General features: G+C 43.7%; 1 protein-coding gene across 1 annotated transcript; it reads left to right on the top strand.

Annotated features, from left to right (window-relative positions):
• Positions 1–1,955: 1,955 nt before the first annotated feature.
• Positions 1,956–21,951, top strand: LOC118342345 (adhesion G protein-coupled receptor B1-like). The gene is made up of 31 exons (XM_035680838.1): positions 1,956–2,832; positions 3,635–3,784; positions 3,882–3,980; positions 4,146–4,310; positions 4,760–4,924; positions 6,207–6,371; positions 6,484–6,648; positions 6,754–6,855; positions 6,970–7,076; positions 7,215–7,409; positions 7,593–7,661; positions 8,775–8,883; positions 9,410–9,553; positions 9,645–9,714; positions 9,941–10,043; positions 10,456–10,499; positions 12,699–12,825; positions 16,151–16,254; positions 16,385–16,487; positions 16,632–16,782; positions 16,903–16,972; positions 17,086–17,152; positions 17,266–17,351; positions 17,556–17,727; positions 17,875–17,970; positions 18,086–18,125; positions 18,304–18,926; positions 19,040–19,075; positions 19,195–19,299; positions 19,522–19,572; positions 19,810–21,951. The coding sequence occupies exons 1-31, from the start codon at positions 2,130–2,132 to the stop codon at positions 20,005–20,007; spliced, it is 4,584 nt and encodes a 1,527-aa protein (XP_035536731.1). The 5' UTR covers positions 1,956–2,129; the 3' UTR covers positions 20,008–21,951.
• Positions 21,952–22,450: the final 499 nt, after the last annotated feature.

Here is a 22,450-nt window from a genome sequence, read left to right on the forward strand (position 1 = left end):
AACTACAAAATGAAACATTCAGACAGAAAAGCTCAATTGTCCCACTTTAAGTTTGTACTGGGGAAAAAACTAATCTACCAGCCTTCCAGGTGTATGCATCAGAGGAAGTTCAACTAGTTTGTCTTCAAGCTGTCTTATATATCTTTTCACAGCTTTCTAGTTTAGGTAGTCAAACTACTTATCCATCTGCAGCCAGTGACAGTGTCACAGCTCATCAAATGCCTGCACATTTCTTATTGCTTAATAGTGTAGTCTAGTTCTCTTGGTTATGCACCCGATATGAAAAGCTTTCTGTATCTTTGATGAGGCAGGCTACTTTAAAACTGTGCACGCCAGCATAAATAGAGAGCATGTCGCTGATGGTAATTTTGCAGTTCTTTACTGTTTTTCACCCTGATCTGCAAAAAATAAACCCTGTCACCATAACAACAAACGGCCCACTGCTTTGCTGAAATGTTGTTGACGACAGCAAATGGACAAACAAGAGAAAAGGGACAGAAAGGTTGACGGTGTGTGTGGAGAGGAGGGCGGGGGAGTGGGGGGTGTTGGGAGACCATGTATTTCTCCTACGACAGCTGGAGCTCTTTCTTTTCACTGTGTGCCTCATCAGATGCCCATTCATGGAGCTTCCGGTTGTTGGGAGGCGGGAGAGAGACACCCACCTACACAAAGCAGAGGTCTTTGCTGTGTTGCTCACAGAGAGGGGAAGGAGGATTAGAGGGAGGCAGAGAGATGTGAAAGGAGATGTGAGGAACGTAATTATGAGTTCTTAGCCTGAAAAGTGCAGGTGCTTCTCAAAGTGAATGTCGCTATAGGCATACATTCTTCTGCTGTGTCTCTGCACTGCCCCTTCTTTATGATTAACCCTTCTGTCACATAGAGAAAATACATTTATTGCTAAATACCACCTTAGGCTCCTTCATACAAATCATCCTCCTGATCAGTGACAAAGTAAAAAATAAGAATAACATGAGAAGACAGAAAAATAATCCTGAATGCATATGAAAGATGTTGCTGAGCAACAGTGTTTCTTCCTGTCATCTTTGCTCCAAGGAGCCTCTCCCATTATTTCAGCCAGTCCAGTTGTGTACAGGCACCTTGATATTGCACAGTGTCAGAGTCTCTACAAGTTAAGTCTGCATAAATCATGTTTGCAAGATGAGAGATATGGGAACAGCTAAAGCAAAAATTGCTGTGGATGATTCATTTGAACGCATGTAGCCTCTCTGCAGAGTAGCATAAACATGCATTATTTGAGGAGTTTGTATCTTCATTACCATGCATGCATTTAGATTAATATGCAAGAGTGACTGTCATTTGTCACTCTAGATGCATATTTCATCTGACTTTATGCTTTGGTATGCAATGCAGGAGAGACTACTAAAGCAATTTTTGAAATTCCACAGCAGAGTATGTAATCACACTTTTTCAAGGACACAGACTAACCATGTCTCTTGTTCACCACTCAATAGGAGGAGTGCATTGCACAAATAACGGAACTAATAAGCGTCTGTGGTTGCCAGTGGCAATGCTTCTATGGACGTCAGACTGACGCACATGATTCGCGGTTTAGTTCAGTGTGTGGGAGGAAAGAGCAAGAGCTTGGAGATACCAGCCTGCTGTGAAGGACTGTAATTGCAGTGCCAGAGCAATTATGTCCCGAAGAACTGGGCATTTTAGATCATTCAATCTGCCCTGAAACACTATGATACTGATCAGAGGCAATTCCCTGATGCATAAATATAAGTTCAACAATGGGTCCAATTAAAATGCACCTCATGAATATTGTGGAACAAAAAAGGCATTTAATTTGGAGAAAGCTCTTATCCTGCATACTGATATCTGGTGTTTTGTTCTGATAATTTCGATGTTGGAGCATGCTGACTGACAGATTTTTTCCTCTCTTTCATTCTCTGTTTCTGTGCAGCTCCCTCGCTGATACAGACATGATATATTGTCTGGTGCATTAAAACCTGCAAATCCATCAATTCTTCAGAGGGGTTTCATTGATAAGTCAAAAGATCTGAAACAAGTGCAGTAACTTGCAACAAAGAAGTCAAAGAAACAACCTGGTTAAACCAACAATCACAGAAACAAGAACGACACCATCCTCTATCAAAGCCGACCCAATGGCGTGGTCAGCTCTTACCGGCCCCTGTGTGGCCCTCATACTGCTCTTCTTCGGTTTGACCTCCTGCACTCCCTCCGGCCCTGCCTCTGCCACCTGCGCCACCCTGGAACAGAGTCGCTTCTTTGGTGTATTCTCCTCTACAACCACCCTGCCCTCCACACCATGCTCCTGGACCCTGCAGAACCCTGATCCCCGCCGCTACACCGTCTACATGAAGATCACCAAGCCGACCGACTCATGCATCCCCCGCCAGATCAGAACCTTCCAGTTCGACTCCTTTATCGAGACCTCCCGCACCTACCTGGGTATGGAGAGCTTCGACGAGGTTGTCAGGCTGTGCGACGCATCAACCACTGTCACCTACCTGGAGTCCAGCAAGCAGTTCCTGCAGATCCGCAAGGTGGCCCCAAGAAACGGCCTGGAGATCATGCATGGGCAGAATGATGTCAGTGAGTTCAAGGCTGAGTTTCTGGTTGTGGGGAAGAGGAACCCAAGTATGCCTGCCTGCCAGATGTTGTGCCAGTGGCTTGAGAAGTGCCTGTCCAGCAGCACCCATGATTATCCCTGTGGCATCATGAACACACCTTGCCAGTGCTGGGAGGCACCAAAGAGGAAGCCAGGAAGCTGCTACAGGGGCGGTGTCTACGTTGAGAATTGCCTCCCTGTTCCAAGAGACAACGGACGAGATGCTGAGATTATCAGTAAGTTTATAATATGTTTGGTTGCTTTACCTCCAAAGTACTCAAAATGTGAAAGAAAGTGATGTCCAAACATCTCACCCCAAATGTGATGGGGGCTCATGTTCTCCAGGACCCCCACAGCACTGCAGGCTTCAACCTTGTTATCACTGAGTGTTTGTGTCTTAGTAGCTAAGGAGGGTAATTATCCATGTCTGTAGAGCAGGCGGAGGATGTGCACTCCGCTGCCACAAAGTAATGAAAAGTAAATCAAAAGTGTTAGAGAAATTTGTCGGTGCATCTTCAGGGCTCATTGACAAGACTGCCAGAACTGCACACATCACCAGCTCTCCATTTTGTGTTAGGTTAAATGCTTGGCAACAAGTCTGGGTTTTGGGGAGAGATAGAGGGCATGTTTGTGTGTTAAGTTAGAGGGGGTTGGAAAGAGCACAAAGACCTCACAGTCAGCCGGCAGCGGAAATCGAAGTGCAGCTCTTGTGGTCGCCATAGCAACACAACGTGTCTGCCTTACACACCGCTCTGCTGTGGTTCACACCAAGTGGTTAAAAGCAAACAATTAAAATGGAACATCCATCGGCTTGAGTGCTCACAAAGACTCGTCCTTGCACATTTTCAGCACATAAAACAAATGTTAGTCACTTCCTGTTCTTATACAGTATATGAACTTTACAGAGGGAGGATGAGTCATGAGTTCATGAGTCACGTTTTACCTAACTTAGCTTTTGCTCGATTACTGTCATTTCTTGCAACAATATCAGTTTCCCACCTTGCTCAATATCTCTCCTCTCCTTTTCTCTTCCTGCAGAGGGCTGGGCTGGGTGGGGCCGCTGGTCAGTATGCAGCCAGGAATGCGGTGGCGGAGTCCAGGTGCGCAGCCGAGGTTGCCAGCCTGAGGACAGTGTGTGCGCAGGAACAGTTGAAGAAGGGCGTGCCTGCAACCCTCAGCCCTGCATTGGTAAGCACACCAGTCATTTAGTCATTTAGTTGGGAGCTCTCAGCTGCAGGTGGCTGAGATTCATTGCAATAATCATGCAATTTTCCAATTCTCTCAGGCAAAGAGCGCAACAGGAGCCAGGGTCTGCGGGCCATTGTTGGGATGAGGAAAGACAATGCTGATGATTCTAACCATGGAGTTGTTGCAACCCAAACAGGTGAGATAGGAAGGTCTTGTTAATAGTATGGTAAATGGTTATTTATTCATACATAATGCAGATATTGCACATGTGAATTTAAAAAATACACGGCTTACTGCCAAAAAACACAGAAGCTAGAAGAAGGTGGTGTGCTGACCCAGTTATTCATGTTTTTTGCCATAGTAGATGCTAAGACAGATGAGTGGTCCTCCTGGAGTTCCTGTTCAGTCACCTGTGGAGAGGGCTGGCAGAGCCGTACTCGTGTCTGTGCTACTTCCCCCTTCACCACCCAGTGCACCGGACCCCTGCGTGAGAACCGGCCCTGCAACAATACAGCTGTCTGCCCTGGTGAGTGGCTAGTTTCTCCACTCTAATGTGAGCCTGACGGGGGACAAAAGAGAAAAAGAGTGTAATCTCAAAAATGATACTCTATAGACAAGAGGTAAAAGCCATCATCCCTTAATGATTTCCCTTTATACAGCACCAGTCACAAAGGAAGAGTAGATCAAGAGTAGCAGACAAGTTGGAGAGACAATTTTGAGCTTTTACACACTAAGATTTGGATTGTGGAAAAGAGGCTGCAATTCAATATCAAGTAAATTTTCCTAATAGCACTAAATTAGGGCTGTATTTCATGGATTGTATGGAGGACTGCCGCACCTAGTGGAAAGTTTGCCTGAATGTGCCTGTGGTTTATAGACTGAAACGTGAAGTGGATTCAAATTACTAGTTGCTCATTTTTTAAACAAACTATAAGTTCCCTCATCAAAATATCCCTCTGTGTTACCCATGTGTAGTGGATGGTGCTTGGGATGAGTGGACCCCCTGGAGCCTGTGCTCATCCACGTGCGGCCGGGGTTATCGTGACCGTACCCGCACATGCAAGCTGCCCCAGAATGGAGGAGAGCCTTGCCGCGGCCCTACAAGACAAACCAAGTTCTGCAACATCGCTGTCTGCCCAGGTAAGACAAGGACCTTAGGATTTAAAAAAATCTTTTATTTTCTGAATTAGATTTTTTGATGATGATGTATAAAAAAGTTGTACGTAAAACCTCCTTACCTCATTACTCAAAAAACACCTATTATTGCTTTTATGTGCCAGTTTGTTCTTTTACTACCGTACTTGACCCTTCAGCTGACTGATTCATATATGAGAGCCAATTAAAACACTTATTGGCATCACCACCATCATAAACAGCAACTGCAGTGGCAGGTTGACATTACATCTGACGCATCCACAGAATAAAAGCCTCTGTGGGCATTAGTCAGTGACTGTATAATAACTGCCGGTGACTCATACTGTGCTCATGGTCACTCAATATATCAGAAGCTTAGTTCTTCCCTTTTGTGCCACCTACTCTTGTGCTGAACGTTTTAAACTCATTTGGAAGTCACAGCTGCAATTTATACAGTTTTTTTCCACATCATTATTATCATTCACATGTGTGATTTCTTTATCTATCCAACATATTTCCTTGCTGCAATTGCATGCTGCCATCAGCAGATGTCTCTATGAGCCACAGCTGAATTACTGTTGATGTCTGAAACTAGGATGGGCTGTTGGGAAAAGTCATTATTGAGAGATGATTACACATTTCATTTGAAATTGAAAGGCTCAGAAAATTGAGTCGTCCTTAATAGCCAATTTAGCACGCTAGATTTTTTTCATCTTGACCAATCTAACTTTTTTAATGCTATGCACTTTATTTAATCTATTTTACCATCTTGCAAGGCAACATTTTAATTGCAAAAATAATAGATTTTTAAAAAATCTTTTCAAGGTTGTTATACCCCAAAATTGAATGTGGATATTAAAGGTCAATCATTATTCCTTCTTGCTCCCTTTGTCCTTTATTAAAAGTGTTTTAAGTATAGTATAGAGCATAATTGTTTCTCAATGAGATTTAAAAAAAGATGGGTCTCTTGTTGTCCCATGATTTTTATTAGAAAATAGTACTTTTCCCAACAGAGTCAAGTGCACTAAACGATGCTCATATTACTCATAAGGACATACAAATTTTTGGGGACAGTGGATCTTAGAGGTTCAAAGGCACATACAGTCATGCTTGAAGGACAGATAACCGAGCTACAATTTTCTGTTTCACTTAAGCTCAGCTGAAGTAGGTCATGTGAAATGTTAATAGCATCAGTGAGTGAGCTGTGATGCCTGTGCCTTGAGGGTCCGTCTTGTCCTTGCACTCCCTGTAACTCTCTTGTGATATTTGTTCCTCTGCCTCCCTCTAGTGGATGGATCCTGGAACGAGTGGTCTGGCTGGAGCGCATGCTCTGCTTCTTGCTCCAACGGTACCATGCAGAGAACACGGGAGTGCAATGGCCCATCATACGGAGGCTCTGAGTGCCACGGCGGCTGGAAAGAGACATCTAACTGCTTCCTGAAAGATTGTCCCGGTAAAAAAGAAACTAAATTCCCATATTGAAGATTCACTATCCAAATAAAAAAGAAATGCATTAGACATATCACAGTCCAGAGATCATGATGTGAAATATTTTCTGTCTTTAGTTGATGGACGCTGGCACTCATGGAGCTCTTGGAGCAGCTGCAGCAAGACTTGTGGTGGAGGCATCCAGCAGAGACAGAGAGTTTGTGAAGGTCCTTTCTTTGGTGGAGAACCTTGCCCCGGTGAAAAGGGAGAGCAGAAGCGTTGCAATGAGAAGAGATGCCCTGGTTAGTGACTCCATTACAATAGATTAGGGTGGCTGGCCACACAGCAATACAGTTTAATAAAGAATGAGATTACTTATCCTTTTATTCATCCTTGTAACTTTATAGAGCCCCATGAGATCTGCCCTGAGCAGAACACTGGAGATGTTGTGTGGAAGAAAACCCCCGCTGGAGACATGGCTGCCATTGCCTGCCCTGCTGATGCTGCAGGTACAGTGACAGAGAAGACAGCGACATGCTTTGTCTGTTTTCCTTAGATAGAGTTTACTGTTTTATTATCCTCAATTATACCAACTACAAGTATGTACTTTGTCTCATTAACAGGTCTTATTCTGCGCCGGTGCACCCTGGACGCTGTAGGTCTTGCCTCCTGGGAAAGCCCAACTCACATTAAGTGTGTCTCCAAGAACTATGAGAACATTCAGATGCTGGTAAGCCCCAAAAGCGTGCCCTAATTAAAATGCAAAATGCCTCATCTGCTGTGTCCTCATATGGCTAATTTCCCAGTAGTGAAGTCAAACCAGCGAATGTCAAAGATTCAGATTAACCTCTTGACTCTTCTTCTGTAGTCAAGGGACTACCTTTCCAAAGCACAGATGGGGCAGGGTGTGGATGGGGTCGCTGAGGTGATTTCACGCCTGAGAGTCTCCTCCGATGAAGGGGCTAAGTACAGCGGCGACCTCTTGGCTGTCATGGATATCCTGAAGAACACCACTGAACTGTACAAGGCAACCAGAATGAAACTGAACAACGCTGATGTTGAGGTAAGCTGAAACCTTATTGGTTAACAACTGAAAGGACTGGTTTATTCTCAACAATGTGTTGCCATATATTAAAAAATAAATATAATCTATCACTCTCTCATGCTTCTCTGACCAAAAATAGTTTCTAATTAGGCTGGATTTTGTATCTTCCTAACACCTCTGCCTCCATTTAATGATCTGCAGAACTACGTCCAGACCATCAGCAACTTACTGAAGGAGGAACATCGTGACAAATGGGAAGAGGCGCAACTGGTACGTGATAAGAGGGTGTATGTATGAGTGAATGTGAACCGAGGAGAAAATAAGTCTGTTATGCTAATGTTCTTGTGATGGGATGAGTATGTGTAGGGAGAGGGTTGCTGGGGTGTGTATGAGAAATTAGAGTGAAAAGTCCAAGGGGGTGGGTAGAGTATCAATGACTGGTTGCACTGATTAGCACTCCTAAATGCCCTTTTACTCACCCAAACACTGGATTAGAATGGAATAACAGTGTGACGCCAAAAGCTAAAACAATCTCTGCATTATTAAAGCATTAAATTACATGTCTAGAGCTCAATTTATCATCTAGTTCTGCCTCACTTTTTTAGATTCATTCATAAGTTGTTCCTACAACAGTTTAAACAGAACTTTGAGTCGTTTGACGTTTGATTTCTTCTCCTTTTTTATGACAAACAAAATGATCAAGTTCCCTAAGAAAGATAAGCAAGTGTAGAAAAGTTAGACAAACAAACTTGCAGAGAGTAAGCACGTATTTGTGTGCACACATTGAAAACCGGATTGTGAATTACCGAGGCCACTGCAACAAGAGAAAGTGAACACTTCAAGGTGAGAGAGGGAAAGAGTGAGATTGAATCAGGGAGAATCACTACACCCACTTTGCAATCTGTGAGTCTCTATGCCATCCTACATACCAATAGCAGTTGTAAGGGGACACAGACAGCACATTGCATACAAGCACACACCTTGCGCCCACATCGCTGCAGTTCTGCGTCAGAGACACGCAAGTCAGGCAGCCCTCCCTTCCAGCGAGTGAGAGGACAGGAAAACCAGAGTATGAATCAACAGCCTGCCCATTTATGGCCTTAAGGAAGTTCTGAGGTTGCATAGCAGCAAGAAGTGTATTTTTTTCCTTTTTTTTTTTTACTTCACTGCTGTGCGGTCTGAAAGGAGTACAGGCTGGACTGACAAAGGGATAGGAAATCTAGATATGGGCATGTAACAGCAGCCTTGTCCAAGCACTCAATTATAGTAATTGTCTAAATTGCATATAATGAAACTTATGAAACTACATAAATTTGCCCCTGTCCTTTTCCCTTATGTTCTCTCTGTCTGACTCTTCCTCCTTCTTTTTTTTATTTTATCCAGATGGGTGCCAGCATTAAGGAGTTCCTGCGCCTTGTTGAGGACTCTGTGAACATGATCGCTATGCAAATGAGCGGCTTTCAGGACATTTATGAAGTCACAGAGAATTTAGGTGAGCCCTAATTTCCTCCGCCAGCTGCTCTCTGCTCATGTCTAGTCAGAATGATTTGTCCTTTCTCCAGCACAGAGAGTGCATCAATCTTAATCTCTCTTGTGAGTCCATATAAGCAGCATCAGAATGCATTAGTTTTCACTTTGACAGAGTGTCAAGTCCATCAGCTATACCATATTACATATGCCATCTCTAAGATGTCGTGCATATTTGGCCTAACACATATATAGCTTTTAAACAAACATATAAATCTGTCAAATACTGTAATAACTGCAAACTTCACACTCTGAGTCACTCTGAAAAGTCACACTGTGACTTGTGTGACCATTTTGGCTCAGTGTGGGTGACATTTTCACAGGACTTAATAGGTAATGACGATTCAGACACACATGACGCATGAAACCAAAATGTCCTTGGAATTAGACGATTCTTCAACCAACAGAGTGTAGAAAATAGATGCGTAAAAGTAGATGACCTCTAAGTGCTGTTCACTAACAAAGCCCCGGTCAATTTCTGTCCTTCTCAGTGCTGAGCATCCACAAGCGCCCAACAACTACAAGCTCCAACTTCACCTTCCCTTTGAAGGGCTGGAGGGGCATGCTGGACTGGGTCAGGACCTCTGAGGAGAAGATCTCTGTGTCCCGTGATGCTCTGTCCATTGAACAGACTGGTAAGATCAAACAAACAAACCAGATGCTCTAAAATCAACCAATGTGCAGTTTTGTGAATGCGAGTCTAAGCAGACATTTTGTCCTTTCCAGATGGCAACGATGCTTTTGCAACTGGCATTGTCCTCTACAGAAACCTTGCTTCTATTCTGTCCTTCCAGAGGTAATACAATTTCTCTGCATTTATATGCATGTAACTGGCCTTCCATGAAATATATTTTGTCGTCACAAGATGGCGCCCTTTGTTGAAAGAATCACTACTACCTATATTCCCATTTTCATTTCCAATTTTTATTGTAAGGCCTTGCAGATATCTCATGGTAAACCTCATTCAACTATAATTTCTCATGTGGATGACACTCACTGTGTAATTTTCTGTTTCTCCACAGTAACACAACCCTCCTAAACTCCAAGGTGGTGACAGTGATCGTCAACCCCACCCCAAATCTCCTGTCATCCCCCGTTGAGATTGAGTTCCCCCACCTCCACAATGTAAGTCCCTAATGGTTACCCAATCTAATGGAGCCTTACAAAAATTATCAGCCTCCCTCTGGGTGTTTGCTCACCGCAGTACACAGAGCCTGACATTTTGTTGACATTTGCAGTGACACTGTGACTTTTACTTATACTTGTGTCAGTTGAAACCCGGCAAAGATCACAGCAGAACCAATCGGTCACTTGGCAATGATGGGAAATCATGCGCAGTAATTAGTCTCTGCAGCTGATAAGAGGCTGTTTTTAGTTACGTGCATGTATTACGGGGGAGGGTGGCAAGAAATGTGGGCAGGTGGCTGGCAGCAAGCTGTTGCATCTCACACGTTTATAGTACACGTCCCAACCTACACGTTTCCATTTTCTGCAGAGATTCCTCACACTGACTTCTCCATCTGCCTCTCTTTTGCAGGGTACCATGAATGAGACATGCCTCTCATGGGACGAGAGTGAAACGTAAGTGTTGACCACAGTTGTTTTTTTCTTTAATATGCACCAAATAATCACACACATCTATTCTATGTTCGGAGTGGCCTCTGTCAGCTGATCTGGCACTTGTCATTATAGCCGAGGTCCCTTCAGTTATGCATCTGTCATTACATATAAACATTCAATCCCCCTAGACCTACACTCACCATAGACAGAGCAAAAATGTCTCCCAGCCAGTAGCACCAGGCCTCGCTTAGCTGTCTGACACACTGACTGCACACAGAACCTGTGATCTACAGTGGTTCTAGCTGAGCGACACTTCAATTCATTCTCACAGTCTCCTGCATCGCTTTAAAAGAACCACTTCCTGAGGAGAGAAAAATACACAGGCAACACTTCAAACCTCATTATATACATCAGTGAATAAATTCATTGCAGTGTCCCTACAGGTCACGCTGCAGAGTGTCAATCTAAAGACAATGGCAGCTCTCCCTCCCTCGCCCTCTAAGTCATGTTCATATGTCACTGCTGAGGTTAATGGCTATGGCACGTGGAAGTTTTTAAAGATGCTTAGATGCATTTGAATGACTTATGGAAGGAGCTTCTGGTGGCCTGGTCTGGATCAATCAGCCCCAGGCCCACTCTGCCCTCCTGAAGAATACACAGGTGGACCATTTGCATTTAGATAGATTTGTACACTTGTGGAGAACAGATAAGAAATGAAAATGCACCTGCATCCAGATACCCCCCGCACCTTTTCACATAACAACCAGAGTCAATGCATAAGCAAAAGCAAAAATGAATCGAAGGAGAAAATGTAATTAACTCTTATGCTTTGGGAGGGTAGGGCGTTGTGCCTCTAGTCAAATTAGATTCATTTTTGACAGCGGATGTGATTAATGGGAGGATATAGACAGTGGAAATGGCAGAGGAGGAAGCTCTGGCTGATGGCAGATTTTGGGGTCAATGCATGTTTGCAGAGCCGCATATGTCTGATCAGAGGAAGTGCTCCATTAGCTCCTCCACCAGTGAACTTTGCCAGATGGATACAGATACAAATGCTCTGCAGCTTTTTTGTGACATTAAAACAAAGAGACAGGAAACAAATTACAGGGCCACACGTTTTTTTGGCTTACTTTGCATCATACATCATTTAACCCATCTGCATGATATGACAACTCGAACATAGAACACTTAACACTGTGCAGCCAAGCCTGCTTAGATGCCTTTCCAGTTAACTGCCATAATGATTTTGCCCTGCGGCCGAGTGACTATGACACTCTGTACCAGACTGGACCTGCTGGCTATAATGCCCTTCTGTAAGCACCAGTCAGTCAGAGCCTGAGGCTGCTGCTCATTGCCTTAACCTCCTCTGTGCTTTCTGGCATCTGCTCCTAATGCTGCTTACACACAAAGGTCTCAGATTTGTTTGGCAAATATCTTAAAACAGGATCTGAGCAAAATACTGCAGATTCAGTGATTTGCAGAAGTGCATCTCATTTGATAAATGGCCTCATTATTGATTTCAGTTTATCTTTGTAATATAATTTCTCCATTTTCTGTCTGATCAGGCTTGTCACAGTATTGTGTACTGAGATACTGAACATATACCATATACTCAGTCAAAAATCACTTTTTTTAAAATACGAACAAAAGTCACTTGGAGTGTAGATTTCCTCAATATGAAGAAATAACAATTCAGATTGTGTTCACATTCCCCTCCTTTTTCAAAAGAGGGAACACGTTGTCCTTCATCCCAAGTGCACTGGGCAAGTGTTGCCTATAATCTCATGTCTACAGAGTAAAGATTGGCTATAGCATGAAAGAATATAGATTATGCTAATAATGAGATTTATGGGGGCCTATCATCATTAATCATGGCACAGATGGCTATTAATCACATAAATGCCACCATCAAGGCTTTCCTGAGATGCAACTGAGCACCTCAGGTTATATGAAATAATATTTATTGTTCTCACACTGGATCACATAACTATTATTTCATTATTTAAACGTTACATAAAAATGTAAAACAATGTGCATTTTGTCTGTATTGGGCTGTTGTAAATGGAGTCCTGGTGGGGCTTACCATAAGTAGAATATTCTAAATATATATTTTCACCATATATATGAGTAAAATGTCAGTAAGAGACATTCACATGAGGGATTTGTCAGATCTCTCCTCTCCTAACCCGTCGTTGCCTTTCCCTCTCCTTCCTTGTGCAGTTCTTCTCTGCTTGGGTCTTGGTCTGCTCGGAGCTGCAGAGCGGTCCCCGTTCATTCATTCAGAACCAAATGCGTGTGTGACAGCCTCTCCACCTTCGCCATTTTAGCGCGCGTCAACTTCGATTCGGTAAGTCTTCTGTCTCTTCACAATGTGTCCTTGTTTTTTGTCCACAATTCGTCTTAAATGTTTCGTGCAGCGTGTGTGTGTGAATGCGGTGCAGTGGGAGTGTATGGTACTTGTTGTTTTCGAGCGGGTTTGCTGTAGCGCTGCCTGCCAGCAGCTCTTTGTCTCCGTGCAGGTGCCGCTGATCGGAGAATTACAACCTGGCTTCTTTTTTTTTATTTTATTGAGGGGAAATAACCGAGCAACACGTTGATGTGAAGGAATTGCGTTTAGGTTTTAAAATGAGAACATAATGAACGTGTCGATTTTGCACGAACTTGTTAATTTGATGCTCATTTTCAATCAGCTGCGTAATTGACACAAATATTATCGCAAGCTATGGGAGATATCTCATGTAGGTTATTGCGTGAAAATTAAGGAGCATTGATCCCAAATTATTGATTGAATCACTCTAAATGACTTTTTTGATGATTGTGTAATGTTGGTTTGCATTTATTTTCCGATTATGCATGATTTTGGAAGAATGCATGTAAGGCTAAGTAAACAGTTAGTGCAGGGGAACTTTTGCGCACCGGATGCTTTGATTACTGAAATCTGTCATTACGCATCGTTGTATTTTCATGCGCAAAGACAATGTGTAATTTTCCCCCGTAGACTGCGTTGCCTTCAAAGCTGCTCGCTCTCCAGTTGCCGTGGCAACGGCTTCTGCAGCGCGAACTCGGCCTGTGTGATTTTTGATAACTGAGATGCTGAGGGAAAAAAAACACACACAGCCCCCTCCTCCCTCTTCCCTCCTCTCTCCTCTCTACTCTGAACAGCCCCCCAGGACAGAGGAAATGGCTTGTCCACCTCTGCTGTGCATCTGATTGCTGCTGCACACAAAAAGCAATCAACAGATGTCTATTAGTTTGAGGGAATGTTTATTTTCAATGTGCATTAAGGTCATTTTCCAAAGGTATTTGGTGTGCATTCGGTGGCAAAACAGCTCATGAATTTGCACTGCAGTGTTTTTCTGCTGCTGAAGCCAGTCAGTCTCGTCTTTATCTTTCCCCCCAACCTGTTGTTTACATCGTACATTTGATTTGTCTTGTTGATGCCAGTCTGAACAGCGCCTACCGTATTTGTTATAGGCTGCACATACCCCCTTCTTTTCAACCTCCCGCGACAGTAAAAAGGCAGCTGCGGCAATCATTCCGCCTGCCAATATCTCTGAATTCTCGATTACATCCACCCCCCCCTCTTCCTCATCCTCCTCCTCCTCCTTCCTCTTTGGCCACAGCAGCCAATGCCAGTGAGGCGGACCAATGAGAGACAGACGTCTGGTCATGCATTGATGCCCCCCTCCCCACACCCGCCCGCATCTCCATCCATCCTTTGATGTGTGCCGTGGACATTTTCAGTAATGTCTTCCTGCAAGCTGTATGAGGAACCAGCGAGAGGCAAAGAGAGAGGAGATGTGAAAAACAGCCACATACTGCAGTGTGTTAGGTCTCATTCGATATGGTCCGATTTCAGGAGTCCTGTAGCATCATGTGTGTTGGAAACATGATGGTCCAGCGGAAGCAGCCCACATCGTTAATACAGCAGATGCCCTTGACCACTGGGGTAATCAATTCTAAAATAAAAAACAGCAGGAAAAGTGTACTGGTTAATGGTTTCTCTGCACATTCCTCCTCCTTTACCTGCCCTTAGAGTTATTCAAAAGGAGAACATGCGATTCGGTCAAGGACAGACAGAAGACATGCTTCATATTTAGGTCAAACTGGCTGTCTGGATTTCACTGAGAGGCCCATGGTGCAAGCATCAAGCCAGATATAGAGATTGGGAAAAGAGGGAACAGAACATACTGTATCGCCCTTGTTATTTTTTCCTTCCCTAGATTCGGTAAAGGCTGAAGCAAAAAGACAGCTCAAAGCTCTGCTATCTGCCATCTGTTTTGGGGCGCTTCTGATGTAGTTGGATAGATTTTGAAAAAAAATTTGCCACACTAAATTATTCTTTGGCTGCCGTAGGCCGGACTTCACCAGCTGTGCTTTGATATCAGAAAAGCCTATGTGGAGCACATATTGGGATGGCTAGTATTTTACTTTAAATTCTGAGACACTATCAACAATGGCAAACGTATTAGAAGCCATGCTTCACATGCACTTGCAAGGATTTATGATCATCATAAATCAAATGAAGGCCAAAGTGTTGTCTATTCTTTCTCCTCTATCTGTGCTAATTTGATACCTGCAGATTTATTATATTTCCGGACATTTTCTCACTCACCTTTTGGAGCCACTTAGTCCTTTCTCACATTATCAAAAATACAATCACACCATTTGTCAATGAGGGCTTCATCTGTAGAAACGATTTTCTACACACTTTGTGGTGGTGACAACTTGATCAGAGGTGTTAGATTAACTCAAAACCCTATTAAAGCCACAAGAGTACGTGTGAGACAGACAGATTGTAGACGCAGTAAAACCACAAAATTAGCTGCTGGGGGTTTGTAGGTGTGTTAATCAGGTGGCAAAGCCTTTGTGAAGTCTCAAGGAGCTGAGATTTGTGTGTGCAGCAGTGACCCGTCGGCCCTCCAGGTGAATGAGCAGCAGGGAAGACAATCCCTCCTCAGTCTGACCACCAGAGGTTTGGTGCCAGGGCTGTTTGAAACATGGGACGGTCAGCGCCGCTGGCAGTGGCAGGCGCTAAGCTGCTGTCAGAGATCAGAAGGGCAGGTGGCAGCAGATTAATGCACAAGTGATAATGGTCCACCTGTTCACTCCTGCAGGGATGGGCAAGGAGCTGCTGGTTGGCACAAAAACACCGACATAGCAAGAAAATGCTAAAACACAGCTAAACCAGAGGGAAAAAGAGGAGCTCAGGATGTCTGTCAATGATGAGAAGGTTACTGTAACAGCTCAAACTAATGACTGAACACAGCAACCCCCCTGAACTGCCCCTGGGAAATGAACAACCCCCCTACTTGCTTAGTTGAGGGAGATATATGTGCAGTGTCCTCCTCGCCTCATTTGCTGACTCAAAAGCTCAATGGAGAAACGCAGTGACCCTGACCATTTGTTTAGTTTGCCGCTCCATCTTTCTGACATGTTCACCTTGGGGTCACCTTGCCTCAGCCGTGGCCTGATTGTGCCATTCAACTGTTTGCCTACAGGGAGCTGTCTGCTATTCCAGATAGCGCACACCCAGAGGCTTCGCTAGCACATGCATATGTGTGTGTGTCTAGACCTCAGTGCTGGTTTCCCCTCTGCATGAATATGTGTGTGTGTGTGTGTGTTTGTAATCAGCTCTAAGCGGCATATTTGGTCTTGTCTCCTCTCTGTAGATCATGGACAAGGCACTGCTCCCGTCTGTGACTCTCATCGTTGGCTGTGGGGTCTCCTCTCTCACCCTGCTGCTCCTCATCATCATCTACGTCTCCGTGTGGAAGTAAGTAGCCCTACGAGCAAAGTCCGGTCATGTCAGCCTCGAACGTTACAAGCTGTGTGCTCTGGCTTCTCTCTACTCTACCTAGTCATCCCTAAACTTACTCTTTTCTTCTCCCTTTTCACAACTCCAGGTACATCCGCTCCGAGCGCTCCGTTATCCTCATCAACTTCTGCCTCTCCATTATTTGCTCCAATGCCCTCATTCTTGTTGGACAAACTCAGGCTCGCAACAAGGTAAAGCACTATTCTAGCCAATCCCAACCTCTCTTTTAAATCTCTCTGAAACTCACTGCTTTGGGGATTTTGGAAGTAGCAGCGCCACTGACACAGATTTCTCATCTTTCCTCTCTATCTCCCCTTCCTTCTGGGCTCCCATAGGTGGTGTGCACTCTCGTAGCTGCTCTCTTGCACTTCTTTTTCCTCTCCTCTTTCTGCTGGGTGCTGACAGAAGCTTGGCAGTCCTACATGGCTGTCACTGGTCGTCTGCGCAACCGCATCATCCGCAAGCGCTTCTTATGCTTAGGCTGGGGTAAGAGCACCCGTCTTTATCTTCATCTCTCCCTTTTTGCCATTTCTGTTGCATCACTTCTCTCAAAAGCTTTTTTTCCTTAACTTTTCCCCTCACCTTTGCATATTTTCTATCTTTCAGGCCTTCCTGCACTGGTGGTGGCTGTCTCTGTGGGTTTCACAAAAGCTAAGGGATATGGCACTGTCAACTAGTAAGTCTAGTCTCAGCCTGCAATTTTTTGGCCTTCTCTTTTCTCTGCATTTATTCTGAAAAGCTCTTCATCTTACCTCAAGCATTAATATTCTTCCTCTTCCTCCTTTCTAGCTGCTGGCTGTCTCTTGAGGGCGGACTCCTCTACTCTTTTGTTGGCCCTGCTGCAGCTGTCGTTTTGGTACGTATTCTGACTTTGACGTCCCAATCCATCACAATACCTTGTCTGTTTGTAAATGCATTACCTATTATTACATTGTCTCATCCATGTTTTTTTTTCTCTCTTACAAACAGGTGAATATGGTCATTGGTATTCTGGTCTTCAACAAGCTGGTATCCAAGGACGGCATTACCGATGTGAAGCTGAAGGAGAGAGCCGGGTAGGTCTTATTGATCTTCTCCGTACACCAGAGTATTGCGCTTATCGCCCTCATCAGTGCCATTACAGGTATATTGATGATGTGCTTTGATATCAAGCCTCACAATCAAACAACAGGAGTGAATAGAGCTCTGCCAGTAGAGAAACAGAAGTCCATTGCAGCCTGTGTGAGTTGTGTCTAATCTGTTGTTTTCTCACCCTACAGGGCATCACTGTGGAGCTCCTGCGTGGTTCTGCCCCTCTTAGCCCTCACCTGGATGTCCGCTGTCCTCGCCATCACTGACCGCCGCTCGGCCCTCTTCCAGATCCTCTTTGCCGTCTTTGACTCTCTGGAGGGTTTCATCATCGTCATGGTTCACTGCATCCTGCGTAGAGAGGTAAGGAAAACAACTATTAGATGAAATAAAGTAACAGGAATTAAAATAAGAAGGCAACTTATTCTTTGTTGGTTTGTTTTTTATTTGTGAGATTAGATGAGTTGTGGTCCGGATGCAATTCCCTGAATTTTTCCCTCCACCCATTAGGTTCAGGAAGCTGTAAAGTGCAGGGTAGTCGACCGCAAGGACGACGGCAATGGAGATTCTGGCAGTTCCCTTCACAATGGCCACACCCAGCTTATGGTAAATTTCTTGGCTTATTGCCTTTTTAATGTCTTGAGTGCCTCTTGCATTTTATCCCTAAATGAATATGTGCATAGATTAAGCACTGATAGAACATTTTTTATTCTTTTATCAGCAGTCTGATAACGAAAAGGATGGAGATTCAAGCAGACAAGGTAAGCCCCTTTTACATCAACCTTTCACTCTTGCTCTTAACCATTTTTCCATTTGCGTTTCAGTTCTGTGAAACCTGCACATCCAATAACGCATAAAAATTATTAAACCAATCTTTCTTTCGGATGTGGCTTGGTTCTTTATTATTTTTTAACTCTCTTTTACCTTCTTTCTTAAAAGGAATGAAGAGTTCCTCTGAAGAGAAGATGCCTCCTCCTCAGCTGCCTCTTCCCATGGGCTCCAACTTCCACACCCTGCCATCCAACCCCAGTAAGAGTCACATGCAGGCAGTTCCCGAATATTCCAGCCACACCCTCACCCTGAAGAGAGAGAAGAGCCGTCTGGCGGGAGGAGTCGACCCATCCTGTGGGAAACCCGTGTACGTCTGCGAGGGTGAGCTCTTCAGCCAGCTGGACGTCGATCTCGCTCGGGCTCAGGCCGAGGGAAGCATGTCTGACGGCAGCGGTTACGTCCTCATGCCCAACACTACCTCCACCTTGAGGTCCAAGCCCAAAGATGACCCAACAAAGTATAACATCAGCGTGGAGCAGCTGCCACAGGCCAGACTGATGCACCTCAGTGGGCCCTTTGCCGAGCCCCAGGCTGCCTTCGGGATGAAGTCAATCCACCCCGATCAGGTCAGCGTGTCGTATTCAGAGAGAGACTCGCCCATCCAGAACATCCATAACATGTCCAGTGAGTCTCACATCACCCACAGCAGCCTGGAGAACACCTTCGAGTCCATGAACTCCATGATGTCCAAGAGTGAGACCATCTCTACACTGTCAATGAGCTCCTTGGAGGTAGGAGGAAATGAAATGATGTGACCTCTTCACCGATAGTGTTATGCATTCTTGTGCATTTGATGTGTATTTGAAACTAAACCAACTGTCTTTCTCTTTCTTCTTCTTTGCAGAGACAGAAATCCCGTTATGCTGAGTTGGACTTTGAGGTAAATACTGTTTGAATAACATTATAAAAGACATTATAAATGACACATAATATATATTAAAGGTGTTGTAGTAAGCATTCATTTTGAAAGTAAAATGTTCTTTTCTTTGTCTTCTCTAGAAAATAATGCACACAAAGAAACGCCACCAGAATATGTTCCAGGACCTAAACAGGAAGCTACATCATGCTGAGAAAGACAGAGAGTCACCTGCCTCTGACAGCAAGGTAACATAAGATAATATTATGCTCATCATCCATTTCCATAATTTTCAGGAAATGCAAAACCGTAAAAGAGGAAACATAGCTGAGGCAATTATAATGTTAAAAGATATTCTTTGATGTTAAAATGACCCTAGAAAACAACCAGTCATTTGTGTATTGAACTATGGTTGTTGTTACTTTGAGGTCATTTGAATAAGGATGTATTTTCTTCCTTCCTTCTTACAGTCTGTGAGATGGAGTGTGTCTTCAGGAGGAAGTGACAAAACGAACCACAGTGTGAGTGTTTATATACAACCTCACAATCTCAAAATTTACTGCCTGTAGATGAGACACACCATTAGATATTGCACTTGCCTCATGGAGGAATAATGTCCCCAAATGACACTATGACTTTCATTATTAGAAAATCACCTCTGATGTAATGAAGCCCATTTCATTTTGATTAAATCAGGAATTGCTCAGGGCTGATGAGTGGCACCAGTTCTAAATTGGCTCCTCTTTGTACTTCAACAGGACAAACAGCAAGCTCCTCTGGAGAGGCCGTGGGAGGGAGTCCGGGGAATACCACAATCACCCCCTGCATGGGTTCGTAAAGACATGGAGCCCCTAGCTGCCTCACCTCTGGAGCTGCACTCTGTGGAGTGGGAGAAGACCAGCACCACCATCCCTCTGGTGGGGCAGGACATCATTGACCTGCAGACAGAGGTCTGAGGGGGAAGAGGTGGGCTAGTGAAGCCACCTGATTTCGCCTTGGTCACCTTTTTGGTTTGGGAATGGTATCCTGTATGGATAGAGTAAACGAAACCAAGAAAGTGAGAAAATTGGTCCCAGAATCAATGTCTTCAAACCCTCAGCCAGAGCAGGAAGGAAGGGAGAGAAAGAGAGGTGGAGGAGTGTAAGTGGTGGTGATGGGATGTTTAATGTAGCTTCTCTGTGTGGACTTAAAGCATCTCGTGTCAGAGTGCTCTGAAGGTCAAAGGGTTGGTGGAGCGATCAGTGGTTTCCATGGACCAGGACTGGTTATGGTTCCATTAACGCTTCACTTGGAGTTTCTTGGACCCTTCAGCCTGGGTTCAGAAGATGTGGTCAACATGTCTGTGCTTCTTTTTTCCTTCACTTAACTTTGGAGAAAAATAAAATAATATAACACACGGTGTGTTCTCCCTACTTCTTGGGAGGAACAACCTGTACTCTTGGCTCCTCTTCGAGCTAAGCTACCTTCCAAAATAGGACAAGGCAAGAGAGCATAAGGGACCAGTTTCATGCTTGGAGTCCAACACTCTGCACTTTGGTAGATGGGCACACGTTTTGGTTTTGTGCCGTGGGTAGTTTTTTTTTTCTGTTTGTGTGTTTGCTGCTTCACACCTGGAACTGCTTCAAAAAGCCTAAAATGAGACTCTTCCATGAGATTCTCTGTACTGAGAACTCCTCTACTAAAGAGCTGGCTTTTTCATGCTGATAGTGCTTCTTACTCTTGTTATCACCATGGTTATTATTATTATAATGATTATTGTCAGTGTTATGATTATCATTGTTATTGTCATTATTGAGTTTATAGCCTATATTTTAATTTTTCATCCCTGTCTCATGACTGTCAGGCACAAGTTTTATTAATTTTCTACTGCGATCTACAACATTAGGCTCCAAAAAAAAAATTCAATGCATCTGTAATGTGTTGTGAGCCCATATGGACTGCAACGGGACAAACAATACTGAGTGGTGATGGAGGTTATGGTTAGTTACAACATGTCCTGGTTTCTCCAGCATTCTGCTTCAATACCAAAACACCAGCATCGGGATGAACACAGACTCTCACACAGGAAGAGCAGTGCACTCTGGGAAATGCTGGGTGGAAATGTGAGGAGGTGGAGGATATACCGCCCCTCTCAGCTGGCACAAGATGCAGGCTCTTCCATGTCGTACATGTGGATTCAAGGGATCAGCGAGACCTTTCATCATCGCCCTTTTGTTTCTCAGCCTTGCAGGACTCTTGGACCGAGCAGAGGCTCCTGGCGCTGATATGACTTCCAATGCAGCGTCAGGTCCTCAAGACTTCAACACATTTGTGTTTTTAGCCATCAGTGTGAAATAGTGCAATATGATGGGTGCTTGATGCTCAAGCAAGACTGATATGATTTAGGCAGAATTTTTTCTTACCAATGTTTCAAAACTTTTATACCATCTTCCTCATATTTACAGAGCAAATAGATGCTTTATGAGAATATTGTATGACAAATCTGTATTAGTAATTCAAGGAATTTATTCACTAGAGATTTGTTAGCACAAGACTCCATATTTGGAGCTCTCTGTGACAGGTAGATAATTGTACTTCTATAAAGCGAATATTATATAGACTGAATGATAGCCTATGAATATCTCTAAACTGTGCTTCAGGATATTTGTTATTACTCTCCGCTGTGTAGCGAGGGGTAATTGAACCTCATGTCTTCTGTAACAGTGTGTTTTTGATAACCTTGTCGGTAGCTCAATAGTATGTACTACCAGCCAATTTCCCCGTCCCTTCAAATTCCTCTGTCCTTCCCTCAGCCCGATTCATACCTCGAGTTACTTGTACTGAATACCCATTTGTATTTTCTTGTCTCGACTTTGTTTTTTATGTTCCTCCTGTAAATGTACAGTTTTCACAGCACAAAATGAATGTGACTTATTTCTAATAAAAAAACATCTATATTACATGAAGAATGTGGTCCTCAGTTGTTGACAGATAAACACATTATGATGGTGGAATACAACTTTAAATCTCATATTCTCTGAAGTCTTGTAATTCTGAACAACAGGGAAATGATAGATAGATAGATAGATTATTTATCCCGAGGGAAATTCAAGGTTGATAGCTGTGTCTAAAGCCAGAATAAAACAAACCAGCACCTAAAAATAAAAGTTCATAAGTAAAATCACTAATAATAAACTGAATCACTGCAATATGTAGAAAGTGAGACAGAATATGAAGAAATGGATTTTGAACCCATGCCACATTAAAGCCTCTCTAAATATAAACGTGATTTGCAGGTACAAAAAAGCAATCTCTTAAGATGATAAAAGTGCAATTCTCCTCTGTTCTATTTTTACACTTCGCAGGGAGGCAAATAATTTCCATGAAAAAAAGATTTATGAAGTTGAGTAATGAGAAAAC

The sequence above is a fragment of the Morone saxatilis genome, unplaced genomic scaffold (genome assembly GCF_004916995.1).
Source record: "Morone saxatilis isolate NCDOM2014 unplaced genomic scaffold, NCSU_SB_2.0 Contig9, whole genome shotgun sequence".
Classification (NCBI taxonomy): Eukaryota; Metazoa; Chordata; class Actinopteri; family Moronidae; genus Morone; species Morone saxatilis.

Excerpts from the sequence above, each read along its gene's own strand:
- LOC118342345 (XM_035680838.1), top strand. The coding sequence starts at position 2,130 with ATGGCGTGGTCAGCTCTTACCGGCCCCTGTGTGGCCCTCATACTGCTC. Across the intron at positions 3,785-3,881 it reads CAACCCTCAGCCCTGCATTG|GCAAAGAGCGCAACAGGAGC; the intron begins GTAAGCACACCA and ends CAATTCTCTCAG. Across the intron at positions 10,500-12,698 it reads TCATGGGACGAGAGTGAAAC|TTCTTCTCTGCTTGGGTCTT; the intron begins GTAAGTGTTGAC and ends TTCCTTGTGCAG.